This window comes from Carex rostrata, chromosome 2 (assembly GCF_964058835.1).
Source record: "Carex rostrata chromosome 2, lpCarRost1.2, whole genome shotgun sequence".
NCBI classification, from domain to species: domain Eukaryota; kingdom Viridiplantae; phylum Streptophyta; class Magnoliopsida; order Poales; family Cyperaceae; genus Carex; species Carex rostrata.
Window position 1 is genome coordinate 11,593,673 of NC_135919.1, and position 20,218 is coordinate 11,613,890.

The 20,218-nt window shown below is 34.1% G+C and overlaps 2 protein-coding genes across 2 annotated transcripts; both read right to left on the reverse strand.

The window, feature by feature from the left end:
- Positions 1-1,264: 1,264 nt before the first annotated feature.
- Positions 1,265-5,472, reverse strand: LOC144574896 (uncharacterized). Its single transcript, XM_078324991.1, has 4 exons — positions 5,113-5,472; positions 4,258-4,669; positions 2,813-2,940; positions 1,265-2,498 (listed from the first exon to the last, which is right to left on the reverse strand). The coding sequence occupies exons 1-4, from the start codon at positions 5,209-5,211 to the stop codon at positions 2,004-2,006; spliced, it is 1,134 nt and encodes a 377-aa protein (XP_078181117.1). The 5' UTR covers positions 5,212-5,472; the 3' UTR covers positions 1,265-2,003.
- A 9,589-nt stretch (positions 5,473-15,061) lies between these two features.
- On the reverse strand, positions 15,062-18,790 carry ATSIK (Protein kinase superfamily protein). The gene is made up of 5 exons (XM_078325033.1): positions 18,580-18,790; positions 17,073-17,747; positions 16,511-16,771; positions 16,302-16,421; positions 15,062-15,829 (listed from the first exon to the last, which is right to left on the reverse strand). The coding sequence occupies exons 2-5, from the start codon at positions 17,712-17,714 to the stop codon at positions 15,293-15,295; spliced, it is 1,560 nt and encodes a 519-aa protein (XP_078181159.1). The 5' UTR covers positions 17,715-17,747; positions 18,580-18,790; the 3' UTR covers positions 15,062-15,292.
- Positions 18,791-20,218: the final 1,428 nt, after the last annotated feature.

The following is a 20,218-nucleotide window of genomic DNA, read 5'->3' on the forward strand; positions in this document are numbered from 1 at the left end:
TTACTCCATTTTTCACCTCAATAGGGATTAGAAATCTACGGTGAGATTTTTTTTTTTCTCTAATCTAAGTGTACAACTTCTACAATATACTTCCATTATATCATACAATTGTTGTTATGTAACCATTAGCAGTAACAATTTACCTAATCCCTTGATTTTTTGAGATTAAAAAAAAAATCAAGGGATTAGGTAAATTATTACTGCTAAATGTTACAGATGCAGCAACAACTGTTGTACCTTTGATAACGTCCATTATGGCCACATGTGATCTCTTTAATTTCAAAGAACACATTATAGCAGCACTAACCAGTAACCACAACCAATGATTAGGTTTTTCAAAGTAAGGATATCTATTGTCTAGCTTTATGCGTTCAATTGCTACTTGCCTATGTGGGCTTGTATCATCACAACTGGCTTGTGAAGCAAATACCTCAGGGAGCATGTTCACTTTGCTTGATTCTTACATCTTCTTTAATCAACGTAGGATATAACATTATGCAAAGTTCTAAATAGCGACCACGTCATCTCAGAAAGGCAAAATGAAAAGTATGTGAATTAATCTCAGAAAGGCTCAAGAAAAGTATGTGAATAGTACACGTCCTTTTTTTTTTCCTTTCAAAAATTATATTCTTCATTTCTACTAATTATTAACATTATCTAAAGTCCCATAGAAAAATTAGTAACATCAAATTGATTAAATAATTATAATATTCATATTAAACAATACAAAGTCCAAATTGATATTCCAAATATCCTTAATAATATCATAAACTATCTTTTCATATTCAAAATAACATAACCATCATAGTATAAACTTATAATTTTTTTAAAAAAAATTTCAGTTTGGGTCTTTAGATAAAAGCATGTAGCATAACATGCACTATTTACACTACATTCTACGCATTATTACGGACCGCTATTAACGCTATAGCTGTCATAGCTAAATTAGCACACTTTTATCACATAGCTAACTTTGAGAACATTAAAATGCCACTATTGCTGCTATTTGAACACTGATATTATGTGATGTCTGATATGCATCTCATAGCATGATTAAGTGTGTAATTTAACTACAACTAAAATCTTTTGCATAACATCTGGTTCCTTGCTAAATCTGAAACTAGAATATAGTCGGCCATATCGTCTATTAATTTTTACCAAGCACAAAAGAAAATTAAACTAATATAGTTAGACCACTTTTTACTCTAAAGAAAAATGAGGATAAAATAAACAAAAAAAGGCACTGGCCAGCGTCAACGAAAAATAAGTCTCACAAACAAATAATTTATATATCTACTTTGTCTGCCATACAGTAATTCGTGCATTTAAATGTGTAAATTGGACATTTGACAAATCAAAATTCTGAGAAAGATGGACAAAAAGAAAAGACGAGCACGCCAAAACACCCCAGGTACAATGTTCTAATCATTCAAGCAGGCTCCTCTCCAGTTTCACAACTGAACTGCATAAACGTTGCTTTACCAGGGCCCATTTGATTAAAATTACATGGACCTAATTGCATCTCCTCTAAGGCTACTCACAAAAAAAAACAATCAAATGGAGCAGGTGCAATTTGGGCCCTGCTGGTTATCATCAGCCCATATAGAACAAGGATCTCTTCATTCTATGTAAAGAACAAAGAGGAGCCAGCCTCCAGTATACACTCTATCTTACAATTATACACCGTAAAAAGTTTGGCTGACAATCGGTGGCATTTCAACCTAAATGCCACCGGTCTCCAAAACATGTCAATTATACTTCAAACGACATATCCAAACTGTTCAGATCGATTACTCCACAAGTGATGTATTTACATGCAACATTTATAAATTTTTGATGGCATTTAGTATCAAGTCATGAGGTAAAAAAATGATGAAAAATGAATGCATTAAAAATAAACTTAATTTTTTTTTATTGCTTGACTTAATATTAAATGTCATCAAAATTTTATAAATTTTACATAAACACAATGAATTAGATCGGGAATTAGTCGTTTGTGTTTCTTAATCATCCCAATCAAAATCCCATCCATCTTTACTGTTACCGTTGTTATTAGATCTCGAAGAAAGCCCATCTACAGAAACACCATTTGCAGCAACAGGTCTACCGACAGCTGCCTCTTCATCATCCCAATTATCGTCCCATCCATTCTCCCACCCATCAGCTGTGTTCACCACAACAGCATTCGTTGAGTTGGACTGGGAATTCTGGACCCCACCCATCTCTAGTTGCTGATAAGCAGGACTGCCGACAGATCGCCTCCTCCCCCTTACAAACTTGCAACAAGCCCATATAACAAGGGAAATTACACTGGTAAAAATTAACAAATACGCACCGTAAATAGGTGTAAACTGGGTGGCATAGCTGGCAAATTGCTGAAACGGTTTCTGCCAGTCATAAGTTCCAGTAGATGATTTTATGTGCAAGATGCAATCACCTTTACCAGCATTTACAGTGATATCAGCTGCATGGTTGGAGTCACTTATTAGGATCTTCACCTGATTAGCCACCAAATATCAGAAATCAAAATAAATGACTTGAGCTTAAAAGATTTTGAGCTTTAAGTTCATATCGAGATAAAAGAATGAAAGAGAATAGAAGACTTGTATTACTGTTACACAAGTATAAACTACTAAGACGTGATGCAATCTACTTTGCATCTCTAAAACAGAAGCTAAGACACACATACATCTAGTTATCTAAACCAACTCAAATATGGATATTAACTAATAATATAAAACATAACAAAAATAGAAGTGCATAAACCCTCACGGAAGAATACCACTCGAGGGAGGAAGAGAGAGAATCAAACCTTGATATAATTGTGTTTGGCGAGATCTAGCTTCTTGGAATCAAGCACGAGGGGTGGTGTGGATTTTACATCAATGGAAATGTCATTTTCGCCTTTGTTCTCTACTATAAGGACTATTTCTTTCGAATCTGGATTAAAATTAGAAAAGGTTATATACTTATATCTAGCTGATATGACATAAACAAAGGTACACAAAGCATGCAGAGAAAGAAGAGAGACCTGAATAATACTATCATAGAATTTGAAACAATCCTTATCATATTCAGTGAAGTTAATCCCTTCCATTGCAATCCTTATCATATTCTTGCATCATTTTTATATGCAAGAATTACACACATACACAGACAGTGCTTAACCTGATGTTATAAAAAAATCACAGGGAATGGGTACCATTTTTCATTTGAAATATTACACCTTAGATTGACTTGTTAAAGCACATGACAAAAAAAACAGAATTGCATTTTTATTCCAGAATTTCTATTGAAGCTCATGCAAAACGTTGCTAAATCTGTTAGAGCACATGTGGCAAGTTTCTAAAAGTGGATCATTATATTATGGAAAGGAAATAGATCGAGGATATAGGAATTTGCTACAGGAGTAACCGCAATGAATCCAAAATAGGTTAGATTGTAAGGGTTTTCCTTACCAACACATCAAAAGAGAGTTAAAAATAGATTTAAAAAGGGCAGCAAAAATGGCCTAGGTGTTTTCCTTTTCCGACCAAATGTTTTCTTAAAACCGACTCCAAACAAAATGATTAAGAAGCATTGCCATATGCTTGAATTGATTGTCTGCCTTGGCACAATGAAAACAAGACGTCTTGGTTCTTGAGTGGAATTCATATTTTGGTTTACAGGGAGTACACTAGCATCCAGAGGCGGATATAGTAAGTAAGAATGGGGGTTAATTGACCCCCATTAATTTTCAAATTTTATGTGCTTGTGCATGATTTTTTATATAGTTTAGAGCAAAATTTATGGATATTGTAAAATCGACCCCATTCGTAGTAAGAAAATTTTTATGATTGACCCCCATTAATGTTTGACCCCCAGAGTTAGAAAGTCTGGCTCTGTCCCTGCTAGCATCCAACCCTTTCCTTTATATTATGTGATGCTATTTACTTATTGTTCTTAGCTCAATTTTTTTTCTTGCAGTCAGTAATGCAGAACTACAATCGAGTAAAAGCAGGCATTCTTTCTAAGGAATTGCGTTGAAAATCATGAAAACTGGAAACATCACTGTGGTATTTTTAAGGAAAAACAAAATCATTGGTATTAGATGGGGTCACAACTTGTAGCTCTGTGTCTGGCAGTCAAGTTAGGTATGTACAATTTTGCAACAAAATAAGACATGCCAGCTACCAGCTAGTAAGAAATTTCCTAATTTTTTACCATGAGCAAATTTTAATTAAGAAAACCCAAACAAGGCAAAAGAAAAAGGTTTACCATTAGCAGCATTTTGGAGACATGCAGTCCAATTATCCTCATTTAAACATTTTTCAGATGCCACATCACAGAGCCCTTTGATCTTACCAACATTCTCTTCCGGTTTTGTCCCTGTATCTGTTTTGGTACCAGTCCTATCAGTCCCAACTCCACCTCCTTCCTCACTTGAATTTGTCGATTTCTTAGTCTCTTGGCTGACAGGTGGGGCCAATACTGTAAGATTTTCTTGTTTAGGATTTAGGGTTTTCTGTGTTCCGGCTGGAGGAGAAGGCTCCTGTGTTTCTTTCTTATCTAATCCAACCAAATCTGGGTGTGCTTGTTCAGATTGGTTATTGGGATTATTTGTATGAGAGGTTATAGACTGCTTATCTACTTTATCCTTTGAAGGGAAATTTTCCAGGGGCAAATTTACCTGAAAAAAGGGACTTGGAAAAGTGAGCAAAAGTATATTTTTATTTTCCATTATTTGTGTCACTATGACATTTTCTTTCTACACTAACACTTGCTATTATTAGAGCTTTAATTGTGCAGGCAATTGTTTAACCAATCTCATGACCATTGCTATAAAATTTGATAATATTCAAGAGCAATCCTTTTCCCAATTGATTTCTTTGTATGCTCTTATGGTTTCTATATCACGATCATAATAAATTCTTCAGTCCCATAGGGATATTACATGCTATTATTTCAAAAAAAGCAACAATATGTCAAAACTAGAAATAGTAAGTGTAATTTTGGAAATCCTAATACGTGATTAAAATTTTAGAAGATAAATTAACATCTATAAATAGAATTTCAACTACTATTTACCACAAATGCAAGAATTAAGTACAAGGTCAATCAATGTTTTTGTACCTTCCCAGACACTTCATCTTCCAAAAGAACCCTAAAAGAAGCAGTAGATACTTGAGAGATCGACAGCAACAGTAGCATCAAAACGAGAGCTCTATCCATTAGCGAGCAATTAAGAACTCGGACAGAATCAATTGTAGGAAGATCTGATCATTCGAAGAGGAACAAGTGGGGTATATTATGCTTCTAACCTCGTTTGAACAAAGGAAGCAACAAAATTAGGTTATTTTTGGTTGTTAATTGAAGTGCTGATCTTGGATTTGAGAAGCGAATGAGATCGGAGAAATGGAGATGCTCGCTGAGTCGCTAGAGCGTCAAACTGATATCTTAAACTGGAAGAAAATTAGTCGGCCTGTTTGGCCCAAATTGACCGCGTTAGTTGGGCATGTTTAATTTATTTTTGAGTTTTTTTATGGTGAATGGTGATATGCATATTACAAAACAGTCCGTGTTATGGGTTTTGTATAACTATTTTTGAAGTTTAAACAGTTTGATGTGAGCTGCTCAGTGTGATCTATATATAAAAATGTATGAGTGAGTCTATGGTACTATGCATATTACAATTTAGCACCGTGCTATGGCTCTATATTCGAGTTTTCAAATCCTAATGGTCGATCCGAACCGTTCATCTTGTTCTCCATATTAATATGTATTTGGAGACCAAATTTTACATTTTTTGAAATTTGTTTACTATTTTTTTAGATTTATTGAAAATCACTGTTTTTGGATGGTCCAGAATTTTCAGATCAAGTGATTTTCTAAATATCTAAAAAAATAGTAAACAAATTTCAAAAAATATAAAATTTGGTCTCCAAACACATATTAATATGGAGAACAAGATGAACGGTTCGGATCGACCGTTAGGATTTGAAAACTCGAATATAGAGCCGTAGCACAGTAACAACCCGTGATATGCATAGTACCATAGACTCACTCAAAATGTATTTGTAGACGGTAAATAAAGTGGTGCGATATGCGAGGCGAACAGAGGCGAAACAAAAAGGAAAAAAAAAACAAAGCCCCTCTCGTTGAGTGTGAGACGAAGTAACGGATCAGCTGCGGGTGCCTTCTCCTTTTTGGTGATAGAAGGGTGATTGGTCTCCCGTCTGTGTACAGTAGGTATATCTTCCGTTTTTGCTTTGATGTTTGTTTGTTGCTTTTGTGTTGCTTCTGCCTCTTCTCTTCTCTCTTTACTTAGAGGTGGCTGTCCTGTTTGATCCAGTGCCCTCTCAGCTGATTGGTGACTGTCCTTGTCTAATAATTCAGTTCCCGGTCCAATATGGATTCAATGCCTTCTCGACTGCAATATGCATACAGAGATAACAATCACTAGATTCCTATCACTCCAATCAAGCAAGGATGATCCAATTGTGTGTTCAGAGATGCGCATACTCTTGTGCATTTTTTTGTTTGTTTGTTTAGAGCTGTATATTTTCTCAGACACTCGTTGTCTAATCTTATATAACAACTAGTTTGTATATATTTCAATCAATATAATCGCCTACGGGCTTTCTACCAAAAAAAATATTTATAACCAAATTTATATTTTTATGATTATTTTTACTATTTTTAAATAGACAAAAAATCAACTGATTTAAAAATTCTGAATCATCCGAAAGCCTTTCGCGGTGATTTTCAACCTATCTAAAAAATATAAAATTTTATCTCCAAATACATATGAATATCATGTTTAACTATTGAGATCAACTGTTTGAACTTTGCAAATAAAAATATAAATTATTATCATGAGCAAATCCATAATATGCATATTATCATGATCTCACTCTAATTTATTTAGAGAAAGATTCAAATGCCTTTAATTTCTATAATTTCATTGTGCCTCATCAAACTTATAATTTACTTTTTGAATTTTGACAAAACCTACACCAACTCAATAGAAATTAAAATTTTAAAAGCATATGAAGCGGCCATTTTTATTAAAACTTAAAAAAAAAAAGGTTTTTACAAAAGTGTTCCCCTGTTCACTTTTTTTTTTTAAACTGCCCCCCAACTGCCAGGGGGACGGGTGGCCCATAGTCCTAGTTGACTGCCCAGGGCAGGGGCGATCCACTAGGGACCTGACCGCTTGGGGGCCAGGCGATCCTCTATTTTATTTTATTTAGAGATCTTAATATTTTTATTTAAATAATTTTGTGAAGTTGTAGTTTTCTTGTTTATAGTGTATGTCAAAAAAATAAGATATTTGATATATTTATGAAGTGATGTCGTAACTCTTTATAACTTTGATTTGATTTGTCAGTTGGATATCACAAGTCTAAAGATAACACTAATTAAGGACTTGGCCTTGATTCTTAATAATTTATTTTATTCAAATATATCAAATGTTCTTAATTAGTGTTATCTTTAGACTTGTAATATCCAACTGACAAATCAAATCAAAGTTATAAAAAGTTACGATATCACTTTATAAATATATCAAATGTCTTATTTTTTGGCGTACACTCTAAACAAGAAAATTATAATTTCACAAAATTATTTAAATAAAAATATTAAGATCTCTAAAAATTAAAAAAAAAATAGAGGACCGCCTCTGCTCCGGACGGTCAGCTAAAACTGTGGGCAGCCCATCCCCTGACGGTTGGGACAGTTTTAAAAGAAAAGTAAACAGGGGGCACTTTTGTAAAAACCTTTTGTTTTATGATTTTAATAAAAATGGCCGAATATGAAGTTATCTGTAATAGAGCAGCAAATCTGGGCACAATCGCTCATAGGTGTAAATAAAAAAGATATAATCTGTTTTGTCAGAATCTAATCATCTATATCTGCATAATTATCAATATTCATATCTACAGCCGTATTCACGATAAAATAATGTGACTCTGTTTCCTTCCCTAGCTCGGATCAGATCTAAATCCAATTGAAATGAAATGCGGCAATGCAACTGCTTCTTAACACAGCAACGAACCAACGCATTATTTTTTTTTTTATCAGTGGTCCCTCAATTCCTAGCAACAATTATCATCAAAGAACAATTTGATGCATTGCCTTCTCCACAAGTCAAATACATTCAACACACCTTCATTAAATTAAAGAGCACATGCATGCATGCCAACTGATCCCATGCTATAAGTGTCATTCATTCATCCCTTCTATAGACAAACAGACAGAGAAAGTCCATTCTCTGTTTCACATGCTGTTTTTACAATGGAAGGTATTAATGGAGCAAGACCAAGTTTAGATGTCTGTTTTGGAGACCGTGAGATAACACTGTTTGATGATTTTGAGCGGTTCAGTGTCGAGGTTCAACTAAACCGGGCCATTTTAAGGAGGAGCTTCTCTGCACCGAGCCCGGCTCGGTTCGCCATGCCCCGGTTTAATACTATACAGAACCAACGGTTGATTGAAATTGACCCGAAGAAGAAAGCACGGAGGTTGCATTTGGCTGTAAAGTGGTGGCTCAAATTTAAGTTGGTTTTTCATGGATGGAGATCTCAGAGAAAAGGGAAAATTTCTATGAACAAGAGGCAAGGAGGATTTAATCAAAGCATGAGATGGTAAATTTGTCAGAAATTTAGATGCAAAATATATTAAGTTTAAAATTTTTAACCATGTCACATCATTCATTTTTCTTATTGGTTAATTTATAATTAATTTATTTATTTTGATGGAATGTTTAATATTTACATAATTTTTTTATTCAATAAATATGTGTTTGATGTGTTTAAGATGAAAATAAAATTTTAAAGTAATATGGCAGTTCGTATTTTTCTGCAGAAACTTTTTGAGTAATTTATCATGTTATTTTTTTATTGTCCATGTTATTGGACGGTTCAGAAAACAGTAACAAAAAAATATACAAATATATAGAAATTGAGATCGGCAAACTCTAAAACTAAATTTAAATAAACCGTAGCATTGACTGATTAGCAATTAATATACAAAACACCGTTATCTTTCAATATAAAATATTTTTTTTTAAGTTGAAAACTGGAAGCCACGACATGCTATATATGAGCAAGTGGATTATTATGTAATGAGTGCCTTGACATTGATTAAACTGTTCTCAAACTTTCATCTCTGTTCTCATCCCGATTCTTTTTTATAACACATTCTTAATTAATTTGGACGGCACTCATATCATGATTTCATTGACGAGACGAAACATGCAACTACTGAGATCATGTATAACTCTAATTATTCCTTTTTAATTAAGCTTTTGTATAATGCTAGTGGGAAAAATAAAATAAAATGAATTAACTCGCTGCAGTAAAGTTAAAAATGAAGCATAAACTAATGCTACTGTGAACTGATGCATTCACAGTCCCACGTTTTTCCCATGAAAATTGCGACAAAGTAAAAACCGCGAAGGGTCCAGAACTGTGTACGTGCTTTCACTTTCAGAAAGGTATTTTGACCGCATGCGTTAACAAATTCAATATTTTTCACATCAAAGCACAGTCTAGCTAGCATCATGTTTGTGCCTTCGGAACTTTATATAACTACTGTGAGCGCGTAATGTACTGAAATGCATAGTTTGAAGAAGAGCAAAACACTAGAATAATCGGAAGAAATGAGAGATCGAGGAGTTAATATTAATATTCCGTTACACACAACGTTGCGGAGCACAATTTTAGAGAATTCATATCCTTTTTATTAACGTACTGTTTGAGTTAATTTTTAGATTGTACAATCAGAATTCAGATTAATCTGGTCCACACCTATATCGCACGGGACCCTTTAATATTAGTGTAGATTTAAATCGGATGGTCTTAAGTTTTTAACTCAATATTTGAGTTAATGCGGAGAATGCGAATTATGTCTTAGGAAGCATTTGGTTCGCTTTTTCAAAAGACGATTTTCTGAAGTTTCGTTTTATTTCCGGTTGACGAAAATCACTTATTCTTCTTTTTTTTTAAATGAAAGCCATTATTAGTTTTGACATTTATTTTTGTAATTATATATTTTGTGAAATACTAAAAGCGATAATCATTCAAAATCATTTATACACACGTTACTATAAATAATATTTTTTGATATTATATTTTTAAATTTTTTAATCTTCTACGTAATAATCTATGCACGAAACTCCTCGGAATAAATATTACCAGCATGCAAAGATGAATTCACATTCTCTCAGGTTAAGGGACTGAGTACAATTGAATTGGACGGCCCAAAATTGTTTTTTTAACTTGGCACGAATCTCAAAGCACAAATAATACTCTCCCCTGCGCTATCCCCGAGAAAGAACCGAGAGTAAATCTGAGCCGTCCGTTTTAATTGTGTTGAATCAGGTACCTGGGAGGATACGGATCCGGCAAAGATAACATGGAATTAAAGCCACTCGGTTTCAGCATGATATGAAACAATCAAAGCATAAACAGCTCACAGTGTTCTCCGTTTATGTTTCAAGGTAGGGTAATCTCATTATCTTTCTCTATTTTCCATTAAAGAATCTGTGACCATCATCATGTAACCTCATGTGAACACATACGTGCGCTGTCCCTGCGGTGGGCTCCACGTGATATCCCAGACGCCACAGATATTCTGTTCCGGAAACTGTATAACATTTATGTAGAAGCATCAAGCTGGCAACACTAAATCTATATGGTTAAGACTTAAGGTCATGTTTGGTTGTGGAGTAAGTAGTGGAGTAAACCCTCTACTCCATCTTTAAAGAACCAAACGAGAAGTAAATTTGAAAGAGTAAGATGGAGTAACATTTGAGTTAATTCGGATTAAGTTACTTCATCTAGAGAGGTGGAGTAACTTACTCCACCTGTGGGTTCCGCAATTAGAGTAACACAATATTATAATTTTTTTCTCTATCTTACTTCACCAAACTCCAATCAACCTCTAACCAAAGCAGTGTTTTAAAATGCGGCCGCATGGGCCGCATATGCGACTGCATATGCGTATGCAGTCGGCAGCCGTGCTCAGAATGCCCATGCGGTTTTGACCATGCGGCCGCATATGCGGTCCGAATATGCGGTCATGCGAAATAAAAAAGTGCATATGCGGATTAAAAATGTGGCCACACGGATTGAAATATGAGGCCATGTAGTTCTTTCATGCGGTTTTGATAATTTGATTGTATTTTAATTAAAATTTATGTGAAAAAAGTCAAAAAAACTATTGTTGGTTATGTCATTATGTGAAAATAAATTCAAATATATGAATATGAATATATATATATATACGTGAATTTTTATTTTAAAATCCGCATATATAAATCCGCATGAAAATCCGCATATGCGGTATGCAGTGGCCTTCCGCATGCATGAACAAAACCGCATTTTAAAACACTGAACCAAACATAATAATTTTAATCTATCTTAGCTTGGAGTAAGAAAGTTAATCCGAATTAACTTTACTCCACAACCAAACATGACCTAAGAGCAATATATAAGGATCTATAATTGCAAATGTTTCTCTTATTAGAAATTTCATATTTGTCTACTCTTATTCCCGAAAGATGAGAGCTCAAATGCTCCATTGTTTCATGGGTTTCATGATCCAATCATCTCTAGCATCTTTATTTTCGATTTCAAAGTTAAAATAAAAGATTTGAACCACTCACATAATATCCACGTTAAAATGTGTTTAGAGATCAAATTTTATATTTTTTTAAACTTTTTTATTATTTTTTAAGATAGTTACAAAATCATTGTTTTTAAAAAAATTGTGGATCATCTAAACACAGTGATTTTGTACCTATCTTAAAAATTAGTAAAAAATTATGTTAAAATGTAGTACCTATTCGGCACATGGAATTAAACCTCCTTAGCAATCCTTAAGGCCTTAATTCTGCCGACCAGGTGTTCCTCAGTTGGGATTAAATGACTTCCTTAGCGACACTTTACTAAGGCAGTCTCAGCCCCTCCTTAAGAAATGGGCAGCTTTTGAGCCTCCTTAAGGTCACTTTTTGAATTTTTAGACGTATCTACCCCCAATTGGGATCGCTTTTTTAAAGAGGTCTTTTACTTTATAATTTTTTTATTGGTCTCCTTATCTCTTCTGGCACACATTTCTAGGCACGAGAATAAAAATTTCATCGTTGCTTCGCAGGGTCGCCATTGGCAAACTACTAAATCTAATGTTAGAGAGAGCTCTGTTGTGAGACGCTCTTTCTATTGATATCCATTTTGACGGGTATTCATCTCTTCTTCGCATATTTGTTTAAAATTTGATACTCAGTTGTTAAGTCTAATTTCTCAAATTTTTCTGTTATATTCTCAAAATACAAATCCCAAGAGCTTTATTTTTGCCTCAAGTTCTTTATGGTTTTTGTCAGTTGATTCTTAATTTGTAAAAATTGATTTACAATTTAGTTGTTGTCATTGTCTTTATTCGTCCAATGAGTTTCAATTTGTGGCTATTTTCAATTTAGTTGTTTTCATTAGCTCATTCTTTATAAAAACTTGTTATTTCTGCACACCTCTTGATTATGCTTTTATTTGAGCTTCAATTTTTAATTTTCATTGGTACTCAAATAATTAAATTAACTTGCGCATTTGGAAGGATGATTGGTATACATTTGGAAAGATGATCAATATACAGTTAACTTTGCAATTTGCGCACTATTACTAGTCGATACTAATTGGGTATGTTTACTTGTTTATTATGGTGGAAAATTAGAAGACTCACTGTAATTTTAATAACTTGTTTGATTATTAGCGTTTTATATACGGGATGAGTTTCAAATTTCTAAACTCAAAATCTGACCTTTTCTTTCTTTTTATTTTATTTTAGTTTTAACTTTAACGGTAGATATTAGAAATTTGAATGACTGAGGTTGTTTCAGATAGATTACAAATTTATCAATTTGTTATAATTTAAGGTGTATTCTGACCATGCATGGATTTAACAATATTTTACTCCTGCCTCCTTTTTGATGGTACTGTTCTAGTGCTGGTACTAGTCGGTATCAGCTTTCTCGTATTTACTAGCTTGAGTACTCTTTTTTTTACTTAGATGTGAATATCAATTATTCTATCCGTAAATTATTTTGCATGACAATAACAATATAGAATAATTTGGTCATTACATATAACAATGTATAATTTATTCATATTAAGTCTTCATTTCTAATCATATCATTTCACCGAACACATTCTCCTTAGCAAAGATTAAATTCTTAATCCTACACCTTCTAAAGAGGGTTGCCAAACACCCCTGTAGTGCTTGCTTTATTTTGTAACTTCTAAATTACAGATCTAAATAGATATGTTGCTTTAATATATCAAGTTGGCGTAAATAATATATGTATATCAAATTATTTGGTAAGATTTGAGTATTTGATGATAAACAAAATTACTACTTTACAGATTCCGAAATATAAAATTATTTTTTTCGTTATATTCAAATTTAGAGATGTTAATGTTTTATATCTAGGGGTGAAATGGAGCAGATTTGGAGCGGATAATGTTAATACCATATCTGTATCCGTATTTCAATAAGCAGATATGGATACGGTTATGGATAATAAATGGAAATTAAAATTCAAAATCAAATTCGTCTTAAACAGATACAGATACAGAGCGGATCATCTGCGAATACGGATTCAAATACGGATACGAAACGAATAATCATGATGTAATTGAGTCATATAAAATTTACGATGCAAATATATCCAATTTATTATTGGGAATTTAGTCTGATGGGATTCCTTGGGAGCGTGGCCATATTTTATAACAAAGTGACTCTTGATTAGAATGCCATCCTTACAGTCCTGTTGTATTTGACTATAATTTAAAAAAGAAAGAAAATATGTATCCGGTTTGCAACTCTGGATGTTGGGCTACTCCCACGGTAAGCCGTATTCTTTCAGATGTCTGATTTATAAGATAGGGAGTGGGGGTTTGCAGTAGCGAACAAAGGAGCTGCAGCGGAGAAGTTCAGTTTGTGTCTGAAAACGGATATATTCGGATATCCGCATCCGTTATAATTTTTGGGATCTGACTGTTTACACTTTTAAATTACAATAAATATGATATATTTTCTTAAATTGATTTTTTAAGTTGCATATTAGATGAATAATTTATTAAATTGCATATAGATATATATTTTGATGAATAATATAACACTATGACATAATTAGTGATAATATTTTAATAATATAATAGATGTTTTGTAACTTACAAGTTAATTATAAAAAATGTCCGTATCCGTCCGATATCCGATCCGTATCCGTGACATTTAATATATGATCCATATTCGTATCCGCATCCGCATCCGAAAAATTATAACAGATACGAATACAGTAAAACCACTACCCGATCTGTATTCGACCGTTTACACCCCTAGTATCCGGATCATTTGTTACTTATTCAATATATATTCGGATCCGGATCCACAAATTATCCGTTCCGGATTATTCGAATTTGAATCTTAGCCGGATACAGAGCGGATATCCATCGGATAATCCGGATCCGTTTTCACACCTATTTATATCGGTTTCATGAAAACTTATCTGTATATAATTTCCATTGAGATCCGCGAATTCTCGAATAAACAGGATTGTAAATTACTTAAATCCGAAATAAAGAAATATCATATCTTCCTTTTGAATTTCAATTATAAATATGCAGCGACATGCGACGTATCGATTCAATTGTTTTTACCATATCATTAGTTGATTATTTTGCTTTCTTCATTACTGTTAAAGTAAGAAAATGATAAAAATTTATCTTTCATTCGGTTTTAAATCTTACTTTCACCAAAGTTTTAATGAATTACAATTTTGTATTCATAAAGAATACGACTAGGACTTTCATAGTCTCATCCTACTAAAAAAAAATCGAACCTTATCATCACTTTTCATATGAGATAAAAATCATCCTCTTATCTTCCACTTTATCCATTTACCAAATATTACTTGATTTTATTTATACACAAACCAAAAAGTAAAGATGTACGGGGTATAACGTATACTAAATTTATCTTATAGGACCCATATAAGTGGTACTCAAGAAAATACGAATTCAATGTTTGATTTGTTTTTTTCTTTTCCAAAACACATTTATCTACACTCTGCAGTTATATCTACAACTTTAAATCCCTAATCTAAACTTTCCACCCGAGGAAAGGTGACGGAAAAGCACTGTTCATCTTTGTAAGAACACTTCATACTACTAATATCAGAAAAGGAAAAAAATCACAACCATAAATTAACAAATCAATGAACCCCCCAAAAATTCAAAATGAAAAGAAAACCTATAAACAATCAAAATCCTTGCATAATAGGAGGCGCAGTTGGCTTTCTGATAGCACTAGCACTAACCCTTCCATCCTCTGTTATAACCATAGAAGCACAAGCTCTAGGTGGCGGCAATGGGGCTGGTACAGCGATTCCATTAAAACTTGGGGACTTCATCATAACTTTTCCAGGCTCCTGCAAAGGATACTTTGACGGGCACTTCATATCTTGCACGTGCACCAGAGAATCAGCAATCGACCGCATGGTTGGTCTCTCTGAGGGGTCTTTCTGGAGACACTTAAGAATTATGTTGGCAACAGTTCGAGCCGCTTTTGGAGGGAAACGACCTTTCATTTTGGGATCCATTATGAGGGAAAGGCGGCAGTCATCAGATAGATATGGTTTGCTCCATTTAATGAGATTTCGTTCTTCCTTTGGATACCGTGGATCGAGGTTCCGGCGCCCAGTAATTAACTCAAGAAGTACTATTCCATAACTCCAGACATTGCTTTTTGGGGTTAGCAATCCTTTCTCCAATGTCTCCACAGATAGACTTGCTGTAGCCTGAAAAAAACGTTAAATGGTTTAATATTAAAATACTTTTGCATCAGAGTTCACAAATATGATAGTAAAAGAAATAAAGAGCAACTCTCAACACTCACATATAACTAAATTAAACTATTTGCATTGTAAGATTGCAAACCAAAGAAACCAAAAAAATAAATAAAAAAGAAGTTCCTCCCTTCCCTCCCATCATCAGCTCTCCATCCAAAAGATGGTATTAATGGAGCTCGCAAGAGTGCAAGAGGGATTAGGCCATTAGGGGGGGGGGGGGGGGGTATTAGTATGTCTGTGGTTACAGAAAAGAATCCAGAACATCCATATTGAATTGGCACGGATATTAAAGGGCCCCTGTGAATTTGCAAATTGGCCCGGATTCTAATTGGAAGGTCCGAATTCCAAACTAAAATTTATGTTACAGCAGAGGATATGGAGTGGGGAGGGAGGGGGGGGGAGCAGTTAGAGAAGCACTTACTGTGGATGTATTAGATATATCAGTGTCTGCATTATGTGTCACACATCCGTAGCCTGATAACTTTGCACTGAAGTCCTTGTCAATTTGAATATTTGCAGTGGAAAAATCATTGTACATAGCCTGTCGAAGTACAAACAAAAGGTCTGCATTAATAAAACACGGGAAAAGTCTAAAGAAGGTAAAAATAAAATAAAATGATAGACTATGACCTGGAAGGGGCCTTCATCATGCAAGAAGGCAAGGCCACGAGCAGCAGAGATCGCCACCTTAATGCGAGTCGACCAGTCAATGGCAGGCCCACCGTCAGATCTTCCATGGAGCAAACGGTCTAGGCTACCGTGGTATAACCGCTCATACACCAGCATGCGTTCATTTGATCCTTCTTGAGCATGGAACCCAATAAGTTTGCACAGGTTAGGGCTTTGCAAGGAGGCAAGCGTGTTTACCTCATTTACAAACTCCTTTATAGTCTGTAAAAAAGTTGCAAATCCTTTTTCTTCTTAGTTACATTATTTTATGATACTTTAGATATTATAAGAATATCAATAGTCCTAAAAGTAACAGATTACAAATAAACACATGAAGAGTTAATACTTTATGTTCCCTCCTTCCTCACTGTTTATTTTCAGAAATGGTGGGCACAGTGTTATTTGGTAAAAAATTTCGAAAAATTAAGAAGGGAGGTTGTAGATAATTTCTGCATTGGCAGTAATAGTTATAATAGGATTTCTAGGATAAACAATGAATTTATTCTAACTGAGAAAATTTTACCTGGGATGAAGCCAGTACCCTGGTCACAGTAGCCTCGATTTTCTTTGTAGCGATCAACTCATCCCCAAAAGTGGCCTTATACATAGTCGTACTGATTCCTTCTGACATACAACGATCAGTTGAGAAATGCTGACATGCCACTGAGACTTCCTCATGAGAAAAGTTCCTAAGCCCATTTCCACTCAATGGAGGCAATGGAAGAGGGCCAGAGAAATCTAAAGGCACACTGACGAGGGGCCCACTGACATTACTACTCGTCTTGAAACTTCCCCAGTTTTTCAAAGTCGCCGCGGACCCAGAGTCTTCCGGGGATGGAAGCGGGAGAGGTAAAGCATTGGAGTACCGATGCTCATCTTTTATCACTGCTTTTGATTTTGATTCTTCCTGATCGTAGAAGACGGCATCCTGATCTGCTAAAACAAGGCTAGATGGGGCTGATAAGGTGCGGGCCCTGCTGCTAACGGACGATTGAGAGGAGGTTCTTGCACGGTTTCTGAAACTTGGTGGGGCAGACTGCAAAGATGGTCCAGCTGGTTCTGGCTCAGGCAGCCTGACAGGTGGCGTCACACTTCTGCTTGGTGGATGTCTATTTAATGCGGGCGTGCTTCTTTTCTTTGGTCTTAATACTGAAAAGCACCCCATTGTTTGAATTGACTTGAAGCTGCAAATTTAGACCTGGTTTTGATCAAACAGAAAATTAAATTTGGAAGATTCAAACACTTTGTTATGAATTTGGAATTAGTAAGCCTTTTCATCATTTTGAATAAAATATAATAAAAAATTGACTATCAAGCCGACCAAGAAAATTCAAAACTATGGATTGACCAATTAGATAAAACTTTGACAGTCCTATTCAAACACATAATTTCTAAGCCTCTACAGGGGCTCAATTAATACATGAGCTCATAATTGTGCAATATTTGACCGAAAATAAATATTCTAGAATACAATCTGGGAAATTGCTAGATGATTCCCCTCCCAGTAATCCCAAAAATAGTATTTATAAAATTAATTAATCAAACCATCTGAATGCATAATTTCTGTTTAAAATCTTGAGATTTGGGATGAAAGATGTTCAGAAAGCAAGAAAAAAAAGGAGAACAACAGAATCAGGTAAATAGTTTCTCGCCAACTAAGAACGAATTCTACAGACGACGGGAACTCAACAGTCTCGAATTTGCTCAAAATCTCAAATCCAAATTCAAGCAAAGCTAAATTTCATTAGGGAGCGTCTAAAGGAAATAGCAAATCTGATCTTCTGATATCGCCAATTATTATCTAATTAGAGGGCTTCAGGGATAAGAAAACAAGCTAGAAAAGATTTGTCAATAGTCCTATAAACTGACAGCATTTGGTCTGCCGATAATAAATTCAATGCAATCAGATTCAAAATCTCTAATTACCGGGCCAAATGGTATCTTTTCAACAAAGAATATATACCTTTTTGCGAATTACAAAAACTGGGAGAGGGGAATAAAGATAAAAGAAAAAGAAAAAAAAAACTAACCTTTATAAGAACTCTAGAATTCCCAGTTAAAATAAAATAACTATAGAATTCGCCACCTCAGGTCCGATCTCCAGGAAAACGGAGAAAAAAGCGCAACAGAGAACCACTCCAGGTAAAGAGGCTTGATTTAGAGAGAGAGAGAGAGACCGATAAAAAAGAAAGATGGGAAGAAAGAGGCACTGGTCAAAGTAATACCTCAGCGGAGGTATTGCGAAAGCAACTACGAGGCGGCCTTTTATATTTCTCTTTCTATCAGCTACTGTTTCTTCGTAATTGCCTCTACTCTTTTAATAAATAACTAAAATGCCATCACATTTTATTGCTGCTAGTTGGATTTCCAAAGCTAGCCGCTGGATTTTATTGCAGGGTCTTTTGCATAAGCACCCTTTAAAATTAGTTCATTTTCTTTGTCCTTTCAGATGGTCAGGTACTTTTTTTTTTGTAAATAATTATTATGTAAAAATTTATTTCATTCCATCTTTGTAGAAACTCAGTTTTCATATATTTTTTTTAATAAAATATAAACTTGTAATTCTACGATATGCTAAGTTCCAAATATACTTAATGAGAAAATAACTCCTTAATGTTTTTATTTGTCGATTAATGTTTAGAAGTTATATTAATAAGAAAAAAATTACAATCTTTATAAAGAATTATGTTTTTTTTTGTAGTAATAAATTTTAGATGAGAAATACATTAATAACGGTAATTTATATTAGTTTTTATTTTTTATTAGATTTTTTTTAAATTGTTGTATATTTGTCATACTCGATTTGGTTGATGGTCCAATAATGATCTCTCTCATTGCTAACTTTCGCTATAACACTTTCTTATTACAAGAAATAAAAGGATAATACATCATTACTATAGTCAGTCCAGAATATATATTTCCAAATAAATTTAATTTAATGAAGTCAAATTGTAAGTTGGTAACTCTAAAAAAGTTAACTCTAAACCAAATATGAAATAAAATAAGGGCGGTGTAGCAAATGAGCAGGACTGAAATTCCAAAGGGAATAAATTGGAATATACGGTGGCATTAATAAACCAAAATATTGGGCTTTGAATAGCAAAAATTGATGTGACAAGCCGGTCAAAGACGGGGGCATTAGTATTCCCACCAGTTTAGGTGTAGTCAAAGCAGAGATCCATGGATTGGTTTTGACCACCTAATCACCGTCCGATAGTCTGCGAGAGAACATCTTGACGGTCCAGATGCAGTGATATAGCAGCTCTGGCCCACCTGTTGGTTCAGGAAAATTGTGACTCACGTTCTGGGGGCCCGGATTTATTTGTTGTGATTTGGGACCAATCCCTATGATTAGTCTATGATCAGTAATTAATATATGTTTTCTTTTATTTAGTGTGTTTGATAATTACTTAGGGTACAAACGTATCCGATACGGATCGGATAGTAGTAAAATTATATCTGTATCTATTTTTATTTTTCGAATACATATACGAATTGGATATTAGACAGATAGGAATACATATATCTGTTTTTTATAATAGTAAATAATATTTTTTTATAATATATATTAAACTATATAGTATATATCTACTATTTGAATACAGATAATTAAAATTTAAAATCATATCTGTATCTAATTTTTGAATACGGATTTAGATAAGCTTGGAT